Source organism: Hyaena hyaena, unplaced genomic scaffold (genome assembly GCF_003009895.1).
Source record: "Hyaena hyaena isolate Hyena2069 unplaced genomic scaffold, ASM300989v1 scaffold_1023, whole genome shotgun sequence".
NCBI lineage: Eukaryota > Metazoa > Chordata > Mammalia > Carnivora > Hyaenidae > Hyaena > Hyaena hyaena.
Window position 1 is genome coordinate 426,934 of NW_024081653.1, and position 18,665 is coordinate 445,598.

General features: G+C 50.3%; 2 protein-coding genes across 2 annotated transcripts in view; one reads left to right on the forward strand and one right to left on the reverse strand.

Annotated features, from left to right (window-relative positions):
* The first annotated feature begins 357 nt into the window (after window positions 1–357).
* CST7 (cystatin F) lies at window positions 358–11,992 on the forward strand. Its single transcript, XM_039221810.1, has 4 exons — window positions 358–433; window positions 8,657–8,829; window positions 10,730–10,846; window positions 11,424–11,992. The coding sequence occupies exons 1-4, from the start codon at window positions 364–366 to the stop codon at window positions 11,499–11,501; spliced, it is 438 nt and encodes a 145-aa protein (XP_039077741.1). The 5' UTR covers window positions 358–363; the 3' UTR covers window positions 11,502–11,992.
* A 3,292-nt stretch (window positions 11,993–15,284) lies between these two features.
* The window catches only part of LOC120223619 (adipocyte plasma membrane associated protein), a 37,350-nt gene continuing 33,969 nt past the window's right edge, over window positions 15,285–18,665 (reverse strand). The window contains exon 9 of the mRNA XM_039221813.1: window positions 15,285–17,572. Within this exon, the coding sequence (XP_039077744.1) occupies window positions 17,363–17,572 (210 nt within the window). The 3' untranslated portion in view covers window positions 15,285–17,362. The remainder of the gene's footprint in view (window positions 17,573–18,665) is intronic.

The window sequence follows — 18,665 nt, forward strand, 5'->3', positions numbered from 1 at the left end:
TCAGGCGCCCCTTCCCATTATTTTTTTTTAATGCGTTGTCCCTTCCATGTATGTTCTGAAGATAGAAAAATCACAAAGGTTCTGTTCAGCCTCTCATTTATCTTCCTCCTCCTCTTGCAAATAATCGCTGTTTGGAAACTTTTATAAAGGAAGCGGTTGACTCGGTAGCCCATAGATGTGGAGGTGAGGAGTTTCTGGGCAAAATGATTCAGCAAGAAACCACCACCGCCCCCCGCCGCCCCAGCCGGAGTCAGGCAGCCCCCACCCCAGCCAGGGGGCGGTTTGCAGGGCGGGGCACCGCCCTTGCTCTCCGACCCTGCAACCCGGCTCCCCCATTGTGCACCGCCCTCTGCTCAGGCAGCCATGCGGCGAGCTGGGGCGCTGCTCGCCCTCTGCGGCCTCATCTGGAGCACCACCGGACGCCCTTCGCGAGGTAAGGGCGGGTGTCCCCTGGGCTGCTTCGTGTCAGGACTCTGGGGCCCTGGTCGTTCCCCGTGGCGAGGTCTCGAAATTGCCCGACCGGGACGCGCTAGGACCTTCCAGCTCAGGTGCCCAAGGCACGTTGCTGGCTTCCCAGCCCCAGGGGCCTGCCTGAGTGGGGGCGGGGGCAGGGATGCGTCCTGTGTTTTCCGCCTCGGGAGACCCGGGACTGACACCGTTCGCCCAAGGGAAGTCCTCCTGTGGCCCCTCCACGGGGACCTAGCCCCAGGATGTCCCTGATTAGGCAGTTTCTACCTGATGTCTGCCCTTCCTGCTGCTGTCCTTCGACTTGGCTCCAGGAAGCCTAAAGCTCAGACACTTCCTGCCAAGGCCAGCTCTGGGGGAGAAGGGGTGGGAGGGAGTCGCTGCTGTACTTCTGTCAGCTGAGGCAGGAGATTGGGTGACTTGCCCAAGTTACACAGCCAGTGAGCACCTGTCCTCACGAGAGCACAGAGGAGCAGGCGATGCCCTCCCGTCACTGGAATCATAGGCCAGGGTTGCTGGTGGAGACGTAGAGGGCCCCCACCACACCGCCTTTAACTTCTCAGATGGTGGAGGCCTCACATGCCCTCATGGTGACACTGCCTCTGGCCTCTGGCCTGTCTCAGGTGGGTGCTGCACTTGGGGACATCAGGGACAGGACACTGCCTCCTCTTTCTCCCCAACCCTCCTTCTTAGCTCTCATGGTTGAGACCCCTTCTCCCCAGGGTACCACTGTCTTCCTCTGCCCCCTAATTAGTGCCCATCCCAGGGGTAAGTCAGGAGAGAGGCTGGATGTTCTGAACAGAGCAACACACTTCTCAAAACCTTACTGAAGGGTCTGCTGGAGAGATGTGGAGCCTGCTGCCTTAACTATCCTGGGATTTAATTATTCACATTCATTGTCCACTGTTTTTACCAAGTTCCTTCTGCTTGTTTCCTCATTGCGCAAAGCAGGGGTGGGAACAGGGTTGCATGGGGAATCCAGAGACAGGCAGCACTGGCTGACTAGTCGTGGCCTCTTGCTGGCAGGTGCTCCGTCTGCTGCTGCTTACTGCTGGACCAAACCCTCTCCAATCCATACCCACACCAGAGCCATCTGCCCCCTTGGGAGGTGGGGGGGATGGGCTCTCCCACAACAGTAGCCCTCCCCTGTGAGACCTGCTCTCTGCCACTAAACAGCAGCTGGAAAGTAGAGAGCCTACACTTACATGCAGAGAGACTTGGGGCACCACAGGCTCCCCAAACCTACTAGCTGTGGAACTTGCAGCCTCCCTAAGCCTCAGTGTCACCATCTATGAGATGGGTAAATAACTGCATCACCTTGGAGAGGCCTGACTGTGGTGGCCCATGGAAAGCGCTCTCACTGGCTCTGGGGTGCTTGGGAGCCACCCACCCACATCCCTGCTCTGAGTCTCTGCCATGTCTCTGCCGTGCTGGTGGCCTCCCCAACCCCTGTCTCTCTGATGTACTCCCTTCTGGTTCTTCCTTCATTTGCCAGATGAAGGCCCAGCAAGGACCTCAGAAAGGGGCTTGGAGGCCTGTCTAGTGGAAGGACAGAGACAGGAACTCAGCCCAACCCTGATTCTGCCCCCATGGCTCCGAAAAGACTTTTCCCTTCCCTTCTCCGAGAACAGATTCCAGAGCCTTCCCATGGGGGAGTGGGGTGAGACAGGGCCCCCAATGATGGTGCCATCTAGCATATGACCTCCCCACACCTAGGCACTAAACTGCACTGACCTAAATGCAGAGGCCCATTGCAGCTTCTCTCACTGAGCCCTTACGGACTTAGGAAATTGCTGCATCACTGTCCGTAGCCCACCTGTTATGTCTCCTGTGAAGCTCCACTGGGCTGCCATGTCATACTTTGTCTCCCTCCCCTGCCCCTAGCCAAGCTTGCAGTGGCCCATTACAGGGCTGCCTGAACAGAGGCCCCGGAGACCAACAGCCACCACTCTTTCCACCTGTAAGATGACATCAGTCCTCATTACCGGTAGCAAGGGCTAGGTTCACTTGCCACATCCAGATACCACCAGCAGCAGAGGGGGGGGGGGGGAGTCCACAATCCCCTGCATCTTGGGGAGGGGCCCTGGGAAGTGATATAGGCTGCATCTGGCCCCATGGGGGGGTCACCTATTTACCTTCAGAGACCCCTGCTGTTGCCATATTGCATATTTGATATTTGATAATCATTACAATATTGCATGTCATTTGTCCCTAGAGCTTCATGTGTACTGTCTCCTGTCTTCTCATCACTGCTCTGTGAGGCCAGTGCCATTAACATCCCTATTTTACAGAGAAGGATACAGAGGCTTAGAGAGGCAGAGCTGGGATTCAAACTCTGAGCATGCTTCAGTGGGTTAAATTCAGGACTAACCAGCATCCTATTTGTGCCAGGAGGACACATGTGGCCTCAAAATGATGGGTTCATCCTTACTGAGAGCCCTCAGAACACAGCTGGGTGGGTCCAACCCCATGGAATTCATGGCAGTGACCCAGACTTACTAAATTTTGGTGTCTTATGAGAAGAGCACAGGGATATGGGGCTCAGGGTGACATCTTCCGGTGGGCAGAGTGGACCCCAGCACCCATGAGCCTGACATTCACCACTTACCACCCCAGTTCTTAGGCACAGCCTTCAAGACTGAGCTTGGACGTCTGGGTGGCTCAGTCGGTTAAGTGTCTGACTTCAGTTCAGGTCATGATCTCACTGCTTGTGAGTTTGAGTCCTGCATCAGGCTCTGTGCTGACAGCTCAGAAGCTGCTGCTCTGCAGCTGCTCAGCCTGCCACAATGGATCTCCCGCTATCCTCTTCTATAAACCAGCCCTCGTCTTCATTCAACACCCAGAGGAGTCTAGAAATCTCTCCCTCTGATCAGAATGGGAGGCAGGCAGGGCTTCAAGGAAATGTTCTGTTCCTCGCTTAAAAATGTAACCTTCCATATAAATCCCAAATGATTCCTACTCCAACATCCTGTCCTGTTCTCTATCTGCCTCCACACCTTTTCCTTCAGAGGTGTGACCCTAACCCCTTGCCTAGTCTCTGAGTCATTTTCTTCAAGACCAACTACAGTTATTCCTCTCTCAAAAGCAGGAAGGGTCCCTTTTGGGGCATCCTGCTTCTGGGGCTGCTCTGGCAGAGCCTGCATGCCCTCCTTCTGTACTTGGCCACCCTGGCCAAGCCCCACGAAGGGACATCTGCCCTCCTCCATCCTCACTGTTCCCACAAGCTTCATACCCTTCTGGGCATGCCCCCACTTACTCCTCAGCTGGCATCAGAGCCACTCAGGCTGTGATGCAGGCTCCGGGACTGCGCTCCCTGGGGAAGGCCTGCCTGCTTGGGCAGGGGTAGCACTCTCTGCTGGGGGGTTCAATTGTCTGAAGCATGGATCAGCCTTTACTTGCTGCCCCCCAGCCTCCAGCTGCCCTGCAGTCCTGTCTCAGCACAGCCCTGTCCTCTTCACCACGGTCACCTCCACAGCTTTCTCAGTGGCCTCCCACCTGCGAGCCCCCTTCCCTAGCACTCTCTTCTTGCCCAGAGTCAGCTTCCTGGGAGCCTCCTGGCTTGCGCATCTCCCCTCCCAGCCTCTCCCGCAGGACTGTGGGCTCCCCAGGCTCTGAGTCATTTGGCATTGCCTGTAGCATAGCACCTACAAGAAATACTTCCTGAGTGAGAAAAAAAAAAGGTTGGTCTTTATAATTAGTTGAACCTGGTTTAAACCTACTCTGCACTGGGTGGAATGGGGACACAAGCTGCCCTCAGTTGTGACAAGAACAGAACACCTCTGGCTCTCCTGATCCCCAAACTTCAGCTGTGCAGCACACACCTAGATGCCCCATCCCTCATGACAGCCCAGGGCCCCCTTAGTGTGGGAGGGGCTGACCCCTGGCCCAGGCCACCCAGGCTACCCTGTCATCTCTTGCTCAGAAATCACATGGTGGTTTCTGTTCTTCCGTGAAGGACCACTGCCTCTTTGGGAAGTTGATTCTCCATGAAAAGCCTTTCTCTGTTGATTTCTCTTTAAGGATCCTAAATATAGATTTGACTTTCCAACTTCTGTTTTTTAATTAAAAACTGTTTAGACAACTGTGCTGATGAAGCTTTACTGACTCGAAGCCTACATTTTAGGAAAACATGTGGTTAAATAAAAATAACCCAACTTCAGTGTTTTCCCTAAACTTTTTGTAACATTACTGAAATCGCTTAGGAACTAACATCACATGTTTGAACAGGACACTTATCTGAGGTTGGACCGCACCTATTTTCACTTCATTTTTTAATCCTGTTCAATTCAAGGAAAATTAAATACATTTTATTTTAAAAACCATTGGCAGTTTTTAAAGGTTACCACAGAACTCACAGACCCACACCTTCTCTGCCCAGTGCCCGTGCTCTTTCCACTGTACTACACACAGGGGAGGGGAGACCAGCCAGCCAGCACCCACTCCCCATCCCACCCGTCCTGGTTCTCACACTCATGTACACAAGGAGGTGTACAGCGCACAAGGCGCCATTCTGCTCAGCAGTTCCTTGGCCCAGCCAGCCCACTGGCCCTATCTAACCCCTACCCCCAAACAAGGTAACAGGCATTTCCCTCAGCCCCCCTCTGTCAGTCCCCATGAGTTACTTCTAATTTGTTTCTTATATTCTGTATTTTTCAAATGTCCCACCAAAAATAGGTAAGCTTATAATCAGAAAAAGCGATAAATGTAATTTGTACAAAGCAAAAATAGAAGTCATTGATCCACAGCAAGGGGGGTGGGGTCCTCTAATCTCTGAGGGAAGGAATACACTAGAGCTTCAATCCTTCTGCCAAGGTGGCTTCTTTCTTTCTCGCCATCTAGACTACATTGATGAGCAGAAATCAAGCTATCAAAATGTTTTTTTGTTTAAACTAAAAATCATGCTGTACTTCCTGTGGTCAACAGGCACAGGTGCTGGAGGAGCAGCCCTGGGCCAGGCCCCTCCCTCCTCACATTAGCATGCATGTGTGCAGGGGCCAGGAGGCCCCCCCAGTACCACCACATGAGTCACAACCACGTGGGCAGCCTGGGGAAACACAGGTTCCAAGGTCTGACCCAGCCTGACCAGCCCAGCTGCTGGCGCCCAAGGATCACAAGTAGTTTTCCTAGTTTCCATCTTTGGAGACTTTAATCGAAGAGTGTCCTGTGAGGGCTGGATTCCTGCAAAGGAGAATCCCACCGCTTGTAGGGAAAAAAGCTACGAGGGAAACTGAGGCCAGCAGATGGCCATAACCCTGTGTTGGGAAGGACAGCAGCAGTATGCTGTTTTCACGGGGGACAGAGGGCCAGGTCCTTGGGGCTGCTAAAGCTTAGGGAGCCTTGCAAAGGAATCATGAGCTTACTTTTGATGTTTCGCCTTTGGGCCGAAGGAACCAGCTGGGGAAGACCCATTTGCCAGGCGGGGTCCTGCTTGATCAGGCAGTGCTGGCCCTCCCTTCCCAGACAGCGGGACGCCCAGGGCCACAGAACACACAGACCCACATCTTCTCTGCCCAGTGACTGTGCTCCTTCCACTGTACTACACACAGCGGAAGGGAGACCAGCCAGTCAGCACCCACTCCCCATCCCACCCGTTCTGGTTCTCACACTTGGTGGGGGTCTCATGTACACAAGGAGGTATACAGCGCACAAGGCGCCATTCTGCTCAGCAGTTCCTTGGCCCAGCCAGCCCACTGGCCCTATCTAACCCCTACCCCCAAACAAGGTAACAGGCATTTCCCTCAGTCCCCTTCTGTCAGTCCCCATGAGTCGGGGACTCATTGTCGCCAGTGGAACATCCCAGCTTCTATTAAAGCTCCCATTCTAGAATATAGCTCCCAGAGCTTCTATTAAAGTTCTGTTGAATTCACACTGCTGCTTACTCCCCTAACGTTGAGATTTCTTGACAACCCAGGGAACCAGCAAGTATATTGACTCCCTGAAAGCCTGAATGCCTTGTCATCATTATCCTCCTCGACCCAAATACCCTTGGATGTGTCTGACCTGAGGCAGACTTTGTCTCTCAGGAGGGGACGGGGTGGGCTGGGGACAGGTCAGGACTAATCTCTCCACCTTACATATGCTCAGCCCGGAAGCCTGGTTAGTGCTGCCGTTACCTACACATCCCGAGTCTCGACTTCCTGCTGTCTCGGCACCTCTGCCTAATGCTAAACTCAGCCTCCCAATTGGACACAGCTGCCTGCACCACAGTGCCCCCCCAAGGTCACAGCAGAGGGAAGTGAAATCTCAGGGCAGCACAGGACACCATGTCCCTCCCTATCTGTACCCACAGCCACAACCACGTGTAGCTACTGAGCACCTGACATGTGACCATGCTACTGAGGAGCTGAATGTCACACTCTGCTTAATTTAGTTAATGACATAAAACTGCTCAGCTCAGGATCATCTCTGGCATGCTAATATTCAGGGAAACCTGGGAGAAAGTCTTAGTAAAGCAATTTACAAATATAAAACCCTCTTTCCCATTCTCCCTCCCACCAGTTTAGATTTCCTACCCCAAAACTTTTGACTTTTTGTTATTTTAATACACCAGTTGTCTACTGTAGAAAACTGACTAATATTGTAGAAAAATTGACAATCACAGAGAAACCTAAATTCACCATAAAATGAGCCACCAACCAGAAAAGTCCACCATTGGCTTGTTGTGATACAGAGCCCGTGAGGCTTTTTTTTTTTTTTTTTTTTTAGTTTATTTATTTATTTAGACAGAGCATGAGCAGGGAAGGGGCAGAGATAGAGAGGGACAGAGGATCTAAAGCAGGCTCCAGACTGTCAGCACAGAGACAGATGCAGGACTCGAACTCACAAAACTGTGAAATCATGACCTGAACCAAAATCAAGAATTGGATGCTCAACCGGCTCAGCCACCCAGGCACCCAATATATCCCTGTTTCCTTTATAATAAAGTCCAAAGTTTGTAACCCGAATTAGCACACACCCACACCTCACTTCTCAGCCCTTCTCCACATACCCTCCTCGCTTCGACCACTCTGGGGTCCTGGGCCCTCAGACACCTCTGCCCTCCTGGCCCACAGCTTGCCCCCGGCCTCTCTGTGCAGATGGCACAGCCTGATCCTGCATCTCCTCTGGACAGACCCCTGCACAGCTTCTGCCTTGCTTCACCTGCTGCTCTGGTGTTTGTCTTGCCTGTTTACTTACAGAATATGAGCTCCAGTGAACACAGGTTCTGCAGCCCCTGAGCCTGGAGGATGAGGGTTCCAGAAGGGCAAAGATATAAAATCAGGTCCTTCATCAGGGTGTGGCCTGGCTCTGCTTCTGTGGGAGCTGGAAGCAGAGGATGTGGAGAGCAAGGAAGAGGTGTGGGGGTCCCTAGTTCTGCCTGGCTTTGTCAGGCACTGGGACCCGGCTGCTGGGGGAGAAGCCCCTCATGTTGTTTATCCCATCTTTTATCCAAAGATGGGCCTCCCCAGAATAGGAAGAGCATGGAAGGATGAAAGCAAGCCATTCATCCCTCCCTCCACCATGCACCAGCTCTGCAGTGGAGCGGTCGGGGAGAGTCGCCCAGGCCTGAGCCCGGTCCTCACACTTGTATCCAGAACAGCATGGAAGGAGGCAGCATTTGAAGGGCACTGGGTCCTATGCTGCTGCCAGGAGCTGGGCCTGGTAGGGGGTGCCTCTGGGAGCTGGGGCCCCTGGGAAGGCCAACCCAGAGCCTGGAAGCTGGGCAGATTCCGACAAGAGTCACTGAGGCAGAGGGCAGTAGCGGTGTCACAAGTGAGAAAGCAGGAAGGGCCTTTGAGCACTTCCCCGTGGTCCACTTGTCGGGGACAAGCTGAGGAGCGGGGGCCACCTGGGGCTGCATCCTGCCCAGAGGCTCTGCCACCTGGAGACATGTTTGGGTTTTCTTTAACATGTTAGAAATGAACCTGGGTTCTGAAAGAGGCTGTGTGGGCAGGCTCTACATGTGACGGGACTACATTTTATTCATCACCAGACCACTCACTGCACGTGGTCCTCAGTTCTGAGTAGGCAGCAACTGTGGGGATGCATGATAAATGCACAGTGCGGTGTGGGGTGGCTGGTTGAGGGGGCAGGTGGACGGCTGGAGGCCACACTGGGAGTGGACAGGAGAACCAAGATACGAGGTGCAACACTGGGCCCGAGGGCTCTGCTAACAGTAATGTTCTTGTCTGGTTCTGTGCTTCTCTTTCAGATTTTTGTTCTCAGACCCTTAACTCAGATGTGAAACCAGGATTTCCTAAAACAATAAGCCCCAATGACCCAGCAGTCCTCAAAGCGGCCAGACACAGTGTTGAAAGGTTCAACAACTGCACAAATGACATATTCTTATTCAAGGAGTCCCACATCAGCAGAGCCCTGGTCCAGGTGAGGTCTGGGTCTCGCCACCAGCCATCAAGGACACCCCTAAGAGGCCAGGTTGCCGTGACTCCGGTCTTACCAGGGGCTGGCCCACCTAATGCCTGTCCATCTAGAACACAGGCCCAGGCAGGCCAGGAGGCTGACAGTAGCAGCCACTAACAACCCACGAGCAGTCAAAGCCACAGTCACCCAGGGCACAGCCGGAAGGCCCTGTGCCACCTCTTATGAAAGCACGGTGGAGCCATCAGGCTGTGGCCCACAGCACATTTGGAGCTGAACCAAGGAGGGCAGGGGCGGAACCGGGCAACTGGTGCTGGGCGTGCTGAAGGCTGCCGGGTAGGAGGAGGGGGTGGGTAATGGGGAGAAGCAGAAAGCCGCCTTGGTGGAAACAAAGTGAGGAGGTCATTGCCCTTGCAGAGTGCACACACTTGCACTGCCCCTCAGAGCCCCTGCCCTGCCTCGCCCCCACTGCAGCCCCAAAGGACATCTTGCCATTCTCCATCTGGGTCATGTTCTTTCACTCAGAGCTTTGCCAGAACCACTGCCCCATCTCCACATACAACCCCCAGGGAAAGCTGAAGTAGTCCTACTCTAACAGTTTTTACACATACTAATAATGGTTACCCCTGTGTGATAAGATTATTGGAAATTCTTTTTTTTTTTTTCATTTTTATTTTTTAATGTTTTATTTATTTTTGAGAGAGAGAGAGAGAGAGAGAGATAGCACGAGCAGGGGAGGGTCAGAGAGAGAGGGAGACACAGAATCTGAGGACAGGCTCCAGGCTCTGAGCTAGCTGTCAGCACAGAGCCTGATGAGGGGCTCGAATCCACGAACCGTGAGATCATGATCTGAGACAAAGCCGGACGTTCAACTGACTGCGCCACCCAGGTGCCCCTGGAAATTCTTATCATCTTTATACTTTTTGAAAATTGCAAACTTTTTATTTTTAATGTTTATTTTTGAGAAAGAGTGTGAGCAGGGGAGGAGCACAGAGACAGAGAGACAGAGAATCCCAAGCAGGCTCCATGTGAACAGCAAAGAGCTTGATGTGGGGCTTGAACTCCCAAACCATGAGATCATGATCTGAACCAAAGTTGGACACTCAACTGACTGAGCCACCCAGGTGCTCCAAAATTGCAAACTTCTTAAAGAGCAGCATATTTTTATGATCAGAAAGTATATTGTAGAAAGGCAGTCTGGTGTGGGGTGGGCTTTAAAAGCTGTGCCATGGAAACAGCCAAAGTGTCATCTCTGCAGGGACTCCACCTGAGGGGCTGTGGGATCTTCCCAAGCCCGGCTCTCACCTCCACAAGCTTGTGCTGCTTCTGCTGGTGCTCAAGGACAATGGGAGCCGGTGGATGGGAGGTTATCCCTAGGTGATGTTCGGGACTTTATTTCACCTGGTTCTTGATGAAGCTGAGGCTTTGTTGAGAGACCACAAACAAGGAGAATGAACCAGGTTGTTGCCACATGCAAGTGGAGAAACTGGGAAAAAAAATTAACCACCATTGGCATGCAGGGCAGGGACTAACCGGTAGGTCAGCACAGGCCGCAGGTGGGTGTTGGGTATGGAGGGGCATCACTTTACCTTCACAGGTGCAGGGCCTGTCCCTGCTGATGGAGAGCTCTGGGCAGGAAGGAAATGTCCTAGGACACAGACAGTCCTGCCTGGGGACTGAGAACTGATGCCATGAGCAGGAACAACATGAATGGGTAAGAAGGGAGGGCTCTGGGGTCCAGGCGGCAGCTTCCCTCCCAGAGCTCTCTCTTCCCTCCCAGTCCCAGACAGGCCTACATACCCTCAGCCCCTTTCCAGGGGGCATGTCCAAGCACCTCTCCTCCTTGTCTCCATGCCTTCTGCTGGTGTGGACCAAGTAACACTGACTGGGCCCATTTTCCCCTCAGATTGTGAAGGGCCTGAAGTACATGCTGGACATGGAGATTGGCAGAACTTCTTGTAAGAAGACCCAGCACCCTAGTCTAGACAACTGTGACTTCCAGACCAACCATACCTTACAACGGGTAAAACAAAGGGGTCTCGCCTCCTCACACTCACTCACTGCTGTCCTAGCCTCCACCCGCTCCCCAGGACTTTGCAAAACACCCCCTTCATCACCTCTCTGCCTGCAAGGTTCCAAATCTCACTCACAGACCTGGGAGAACACAGAGGGGAGATTCGCAAGACAGCAACTCAACTCCCCCACCCGACACTTCCTCCTCCCTGAGGGGCACAGCTCCTGAAAATACCATGGGCTTGGGGACAGGGGTGGTTAGAGCAAAAAGAGCTTTCAAACAATTCAGAAATTATATACACACATATACATGCAGGGAGAGAACAAATGTGGCAAAACTTAATTTGCAAATGAAAGTAAAAAGTATATATTCTTGAATCACTCTTTCAACTTCTCTGTAGATGTGAAATTCCTCAAAACAACTTGGGGCAGGGAGAGAGCTTAATAAGGAAAATGCATGCACACACAGGCATATGTGCATGTTAACAGCCCACAGGCAGCAGCGCCAGAACGTAACCTTTGTGGAGCATGTCGGGAGGGCAGCCTCTGCCACAGAAGGATTCTCAGTGTGCCCTTCTTTGTTTCAGACCTTCAGTTGCTACTCTGAAGTTTGGGTCATCCCCTGGCTCCAGAGATTCGAGGTGTCCGTTCTCCACTGTCAGTGACTTCCACCTCTCAACAGGACTGCACTTGTGCTGTTTACTGTGCTCAGTCACAGCCCTGCCCTGGCTGTCACAGACCCTCAGACCTTCTGTAATATCTCAGCAGTGAGAGAAGTGCCCATGGGTTCACTGCAGAGTAGCTGGGGTGGAAGAAAAAAGACACTGCCCATGGCAAGATTAAGTATTTTGCATTTTCTTCTAAACCTCATTTTACTGATGCTGTGCCCCTAGATCTGGGGTCTGGACATACAGGACTCAGTCCTCTGCTGGGAATTTTTCAGGTCTTGGACCCTTGAGCAATGCCCTCCCTGCTCTTGCACACTCAATTACCCTGTGGTCCCATGCTCACCAGTGAAAGCCCAGAGATCCATCCCTCTGACTAAATAACCATTACAGCACTGGGCAGGGGGCCCAATTCTGCTATTGAGCATCTTGACCTTTTGTAGATGAATAAAGTCATGAATAAATAGGAATAAAGAACTTACCATCTCAAAGCAATGGATGCTGCTTTACCTGTTAAAGGGACAGTCAGAAAGGTGATGTGAGTATTATGAGGGGACCCCCTCACTGAGTGGTCTAATGAATCTAGGTGACTTCCATAAAGCCCCTTGGAGGCTTTTCCAGCCACTCACTGCTAGCTAAAATATACTGAAGACCAAAGCAGCAATAAACAAGCCAGCCTGTGTCCATATCAAGAACTGGCAGGACAGACAGCACCCCATTTTGGAGGGCACTCACTCCCCAGATAGGCTTTCTTCTGACCAGGAGCCATACACCCAATTCTCTCTGCTGCCTCTGAGGCTCAGGATTCACAGCACCACCTGGGCAGGTAGGGTGAGGCAGAGTGCTTGGACCACCACACACAGCCCGTCAGAAGGGAGTCCAGATTAGGGATGGAGGTGCTGTGTTGGGGAGCCGGGGGACGGAGGGGACCACTGTGAGCTGGGAGCCACTGGGGGTCCTCATAAAATGGCTTGAGCTGGCGTTGGAAAGTGCAAGGCTGGGGCACGGATACACCCAGGAACTTGCAGACAGAGGCTTCACTCAGAGAAGACAGCTCCCCAGCCACCTTTTGTAAGCCTGGGTTCAAATGCAGAGCCTCTCACTTTGGACTTCTTCTCCAGGTCTCTTCAAACTACAGATTAGTGCAAAATACACACTGTTGCCTTAAAAAAAAAATACAGATATGATAATTCACAGGAAACAGAAAATCTACATTACATATGTATGACAGTTTAGTACATAGTCATAAACTTGATCAGTGTGAACAACCATAATGAATTACTCTTTGGCTTCTGTCAGTTGAGAGAACTACTTTAATCCAAATCCTTATTCATTTTTGCTGGCTTGCTGCCTTCTAGTCATTTAATTCAGGGACAGTGATGACACCTATGCCACAAGACATTTAATTTATTCGATGATTCTGAAGGCCATCCTTTCATAAAGATAAAGGAGTGCACCCAGCCCTTTTGATCCCATACATACATTAAAGAGGTGGCAGGAACACCGGGAGTCAGAGCTTCAGAGTCAGATGGGCCTTGGACACAGCAGAAGGAGCAAGAAGACGCAGCAAATGAAGGGAGGACCTCCTGCTAGCTCCCAGTCAGTCCTCATTTACATTTAAATACGGATCAGACCACAGAAGGCCAGGGCCTCTCCTGAAAATTATTACTAAGCCTCCAGCCCCGCTGGCCAGTGTGGTCTCACCTGGCCTCAAGGGCAGACATGAGAATATGCACATGACTGGGGTACAGCAGCCTCATAGTACCACTGCTCCAAGCTGAGCTGCACTTGAACTCCCCCTCTGCCCAGCCAGGAGCCAGGGCTGAACTTACCTCTGGGGACAGAGAAGGAAAGCCTCACATCTTAAACTCTCAGGTTTCAATACTAACCTATCCCCACAGTTTTCAAAACATCATTTGGGGCCAGGTATTTAAAATCTCTTCCTATAGGGTGCCTGAGGGCTCAGTCGGTTAAGTGTCTGACTTTGGCTCAGGTCATCATCTCACAGTTGGTGGGTTTGAGCCCTGTGTCGGGCTCTGTACTGACAGCTCAGAGCCTGAAGCCTGCTTCAGATTCTGTTTCCTTCTCTCTCTCTCTGCCCCTCCCCTATCGCACTCTGTCTCTCAAAAATGAATAAAGGTTAAAAAATTTTTCTTAATAAATAAAATCTTTTCCTATAAAGTAAGCAAAGAGAAATCTTAGAACTAAACCAAACTAGCCACCATAGAAGCCAGTTGGCCACGTGGCCCCCAACCTCAGGTTTCTGCAAACCTTCTCTACTTAGGGAGCCTCAGGGCCCAAACTCCAGGTGGTAAGGGGCTCTTTATAATACAACTGCTGCTTTATCATTTCCAATCTGCATTATGTACTACACCTCATAGAAAACAATGCTTTAAATAACTCTTATACCAGCCATGATCACACCAGAAGGGAAGAGTCTGGATCAGTGAGCCAGTGTGAGGCTATTCTGATTATTGGAAGCCAAGAGCTGGCATACCTCTGTCCTCCATAGAGACATGTCTACCAATTATACTACCGCAGACGTTTTTGCTCCAGCTGCCCCTGAGCAGGCCCTTCGGGCACACTGCTTTTTCCATGAATTCACTTTGCCTCTTGTGAAAGACTTCTCTGCAGACCAGCCTGGGAAGGGACTACCAGAGAGCCATCTGGTAGGATTCAAACACCTACACAGAGATAGTATAACTTACCACAGGGAGCAGATGTCAGCCAGTGATGACCTGAAGTCTCATCTTGCCACCCCAATTTTACCTGCTTTTTTAAACTTAGAGCTTTACTCTGATTAGGAGGGAATGACTGACACAGAGGGAAGCTGTGACACCATCTAATGTTATTGTAACTGAGAAAATGTAAAGTTAAGTACCTGAGATTCTATGACATACCAGAATTAGGACTAAAGAGAAGAAATACTAATTGCTCAAGATCTCAAAACTGAGCAAAACCAGTCAAAATTCTAACAGTCTTGCCCTGAGTGTTCTAGAGCTTTCCCCAGCCATGCCTCCTCACTAGTTATATAGACTCTAAGGGATTCAGCTCTACTGGCCCTGCTCCAGGCGTGCAGACAGGTCCTGGCCATGATGGGTGCCCCCCAACTGCCCTGGGGGCCACCTGTGAAGCTTGAAACTATGATGATGCCAGGCCACTCCAGAAGACCAAGAACCCCAGAGGACTCTGATGTGCAACCAAAGTCCAACCCTTGGGGTGGGTGGTGACCACCAAAAGCCCAGGTCCTGGGAATGCCTTTCTGCGTCCTCATCTCCCAGCTTCCCCAGCAGATTCTACAATCAGAGCATGGGTCCTGACCCAGCAGTGTGCCAGCCCCACACTGACTTGGGGCAAATCACTCCCCACAGCCTCAGTTCCCCTATAAAATGAGGCCACATCTCTTTCCAACAGTAAAAGATTAGTGTATGTGAAAAGCCTTTTAAAAAAATTACCTATTTTGAGAGAGAACAATCATTCACTGGGGGGAGAGACAAAAACATGGAGAGACAGAATCCCAAGCAGGCACCATGCTGTCAGCACAGCACCCAACACAGGGCTAACCCCAACTCAGGAACCATGAGATCATGACCTGAGCCGAAATCAAGAGTTGTACACTTAACTGAGCCACCCAGGAGCCACTGTGAAAACACTTTCTAAACTACAGACCACTCTGCAAATGAATGTTGATGATAAAAATCTCAAAACAGGGCCTCTGTCCTATGAAAGCCAATAGCTGAATCCTGATGGAATTTTTGTAATAGATAATAAAGAAGCACACAATGAATGAATCACTTAATTTAATTTTAAAAGCATGTTAGTAATTCACATTAGAGCAAATCTACTTCATGTTTACAACAAAAGCATACCACAAATTTAAACCTAACAAGGCTATATTTTGTACCTCACCATGGCAAATTACCAGATAAAACACAGGAAATCACACTTTGAGACAGAAAATAAAAATCTGAGTCAAATTCAAGACTCCTTTGCTGAAAACCCTGAAAAGCAGCTTGCCAGATTCTTTGCATTGCTAAAAAGTAAGCACTGAAAGCAAAGCCCTCTGTTCTCAATCAAGAAGTCAACTTATATATGCTCCTCACATTTAAATTGCTTTTTATGGCAGAATGATCAGGCTTTACCTTATTCCTGTAGAGCTGATATATGGGGTACACCATTATCTATTATGAAATATTTAACAATCACTACTCAATTTTCTTTCCTATAAAGTAATATAAATAACATTAAGTCATTCAACTAATACATTCTGGGTTGCATTAACTGGACTGAAGCGAATCTCTGACCCTGTGCTACTACTGCGGCACATAAAGCCATCCCTGAACAGGCAACACAAGATGAGCCAACAACCAGATCCTGCCTCTTTCCCCTAAAATGAGGCCAGCCCAGCACATGGGAGGGGGGTGGCCACTGTCAGGAAAAGGAATGAAGGGGTTAGTGCCAGCCAGTGCAACACCACACAAATTGTTCAGGTTTTACCACAGCTATCAATCCTCTTTGGATTTTAATATCATTACCTATTGAAAACATTTCCTTTGTTAAATTATTGAAAACAATTCCAAAGACATGATCTCTTATGGATTCTCACAAACAGGACAGAAAGGAACAGATATTAGACCCATTTTGTAGGCTGGAAACAGGAACACAGTATCACATCAACTAGCCCAAGAATAAACCACAGCCAGGAGGCAATGGCTAGAGGTGGCTGCCCTGTTGGGAGGGTGGGGTGGGGACTTGAGCCAGCCAGATGGACTGTTTAACCCTAAACAAGGTCCTAGCCAAAATGACCCTCTTATTAGCTCTCAATGGAATCAAATTCCAGTCCCTATTAACATAATTTTATTAGAGGAAAAACTCCCAGGCAACACCATCAAAAAAGATTAATCAGCAGAAAAGTCAATTTAATTATCATTATTACATGGGTCCCCCTGACAAAATTAGGACCAGTGTATAGGCATACCTGTCAGGATATACAGCAACCTCAGGCTTGTGACACTCTAACAAATGAAACTAGCATGTGAACTATTCATCTGTGGGTCTAGAGGTAAGGAACAAAGGTGTGTAAACAGGACTTCCCTAAATTCTTTCCTGCAGTACCTAGCTGCTAGATCATTCCATCAACGTGATAGGTTGTTCACAGAGAAGAGCCCAGGGACTCCTGAGCTGCTGCTTCTATCCATTTACTTGGGTCCTTGCCTTTAAATGGTTATGGGGACTCAGGAGTCTTAAAAGCCTCTGGTTCAGAGTGGGGCTGAACCAGAGCAGGCTGGAGGGTGTGAGCTATGGAAAAGAACGCCCAGGATCAAGGTCCCAAGTCCCACACAACTCTACATCTAGAGTTAGAATATGGCTCTAAGGTTTTTGCTTACACAGCTCCACCCACTGGCCTCAACACATGTTTGCACTAAGCTCTCTTTGTTCCTCCCATGGCCCTCCCCCAAAGACAGGTATGACCCCATTTAATAGTAAAGACACTGCGGCTGGCAGGACAGCCATTAGCAAAAACAAGATCCCTAGACAGCTCATCTACTGCTCTATCCACTAAACCCTGAGGCCTGTTATAAATGCACAAAGTATCCTGAGAATCACTGAACTTAGAAAGGTTTTTTTAAGAGAAAATGATTTAACATGGACTTATCCTCCCTATAGTAAGTTATGCTTCCCTCTAAATGCAATGTCAAAGCCAGGAGAGGGGTATCCCACAGGGGCCCAGACATCCACAGGGTCTCACTGTCCACTTCCAAGGGCCAGCAAATGCAAATGGAAAGGGCTGTGTGCATGGTACCTCCTGGACCAGGAGTGGTGCCCAGTGTGAGGATTCCTGGCACAGTCAGTCAGGCTGGCTAAACAGACTGGAGGTTGAGTCTGCAGAGGAAGGGGGCCCTGAAGGACCCCAGGTATAGGTGCCCATCATGCTCGTGCACTTCACTGATGTAGGAGGCCACCTGCCCATCGGGATCGTGCAAGCTTCTCCGGAACGCCCCGCTGTCGCTGAGTTCTAGAACAAGGCTGTACCACGGCACAAACTTCATCACAGTCTCCTGACTAAACAGCTGGGAAGGAAACACAGTATGAGGAGAGGTTAACTTCTGACCAAGGGAGTGGTATAAGCAGATCCAATTTTCTAAACACAAGACCACAGGCCCCAAATGGAGTCACTTATGCTCAGAGTCACATCACCAAACCAGACCTAACTTACTTACAGATTGGGCTCTCCCAGAAATAGAATCTTACGTGAGTCAATAAGAAATCTCCTGATCAGCACTAGCAAGGTAATGTGCCTGACAGATCCCTGCCATCTCCTAAAGGAAAATAGTCCAGTGATAATCAACCTGGTTATTTTTGCCCAATGTAAACCCCCTTGTTCCCATCTCTTCCTGCCTACAAGTCTTTCATTTTGTACAGCTCCTCCAAACTCCTATCTGCTGGACTGGATGCTGCCTGACTCAGCAGTCACTGATCAAAGCCAATAAGCTCTTTGGCATTTACTCAGTTGAATTTTACTTTTAACAGATGCCACAGCCCCTTGCCATCTCATAAGGACCCATCTCTTCCAGTGACAGGGAAACCACATAGAATAAACCAGCTCCCTGCCCACAGCACAGGGCCTGCCACTCCACAGGCATCCCTACCTCTGCCCTCATGCAGGTTAGGCCAAGGGGCCTCCTGTCACATGCACTCAGAGGCAAGGCTAGCCCAGCACAAGGATTACCGCTTTCCAACAGCCCTCGGCATGGTGTCTGCTAGACCCAATGCAGGCGCTGCTCCAGATGACCCAGCTGGACCCAGAGAAGGGTTCAGGGCTCCCCACATCTTAGGAAGACACAACATTGAAGCCAATACCCAGACTGACACGGACTCCAGAATGCTGGGTTAAAACCTGCATAGTCTAATTAGAATAAACGCCAAGCTCTCCGACTAAGTTTAAAACATTTCAAACATGCAAGGTGCAAATGACTTAGAATATGGCTCTAAGGTCTTTACTTACACAGCTCTGCCCACATGAGAGCAGTTTGTGTTGATAAGAAAAGACCTGGGCAGGTTAAATGAGCATCTCCCTACCCCCTGAGCCCTGGCAGCTCTGCTTAAGGCCAGCGTACAGATGGAGGAAAACCCCTCCACCCTCTAAGGCACCCTCTAAGAGTC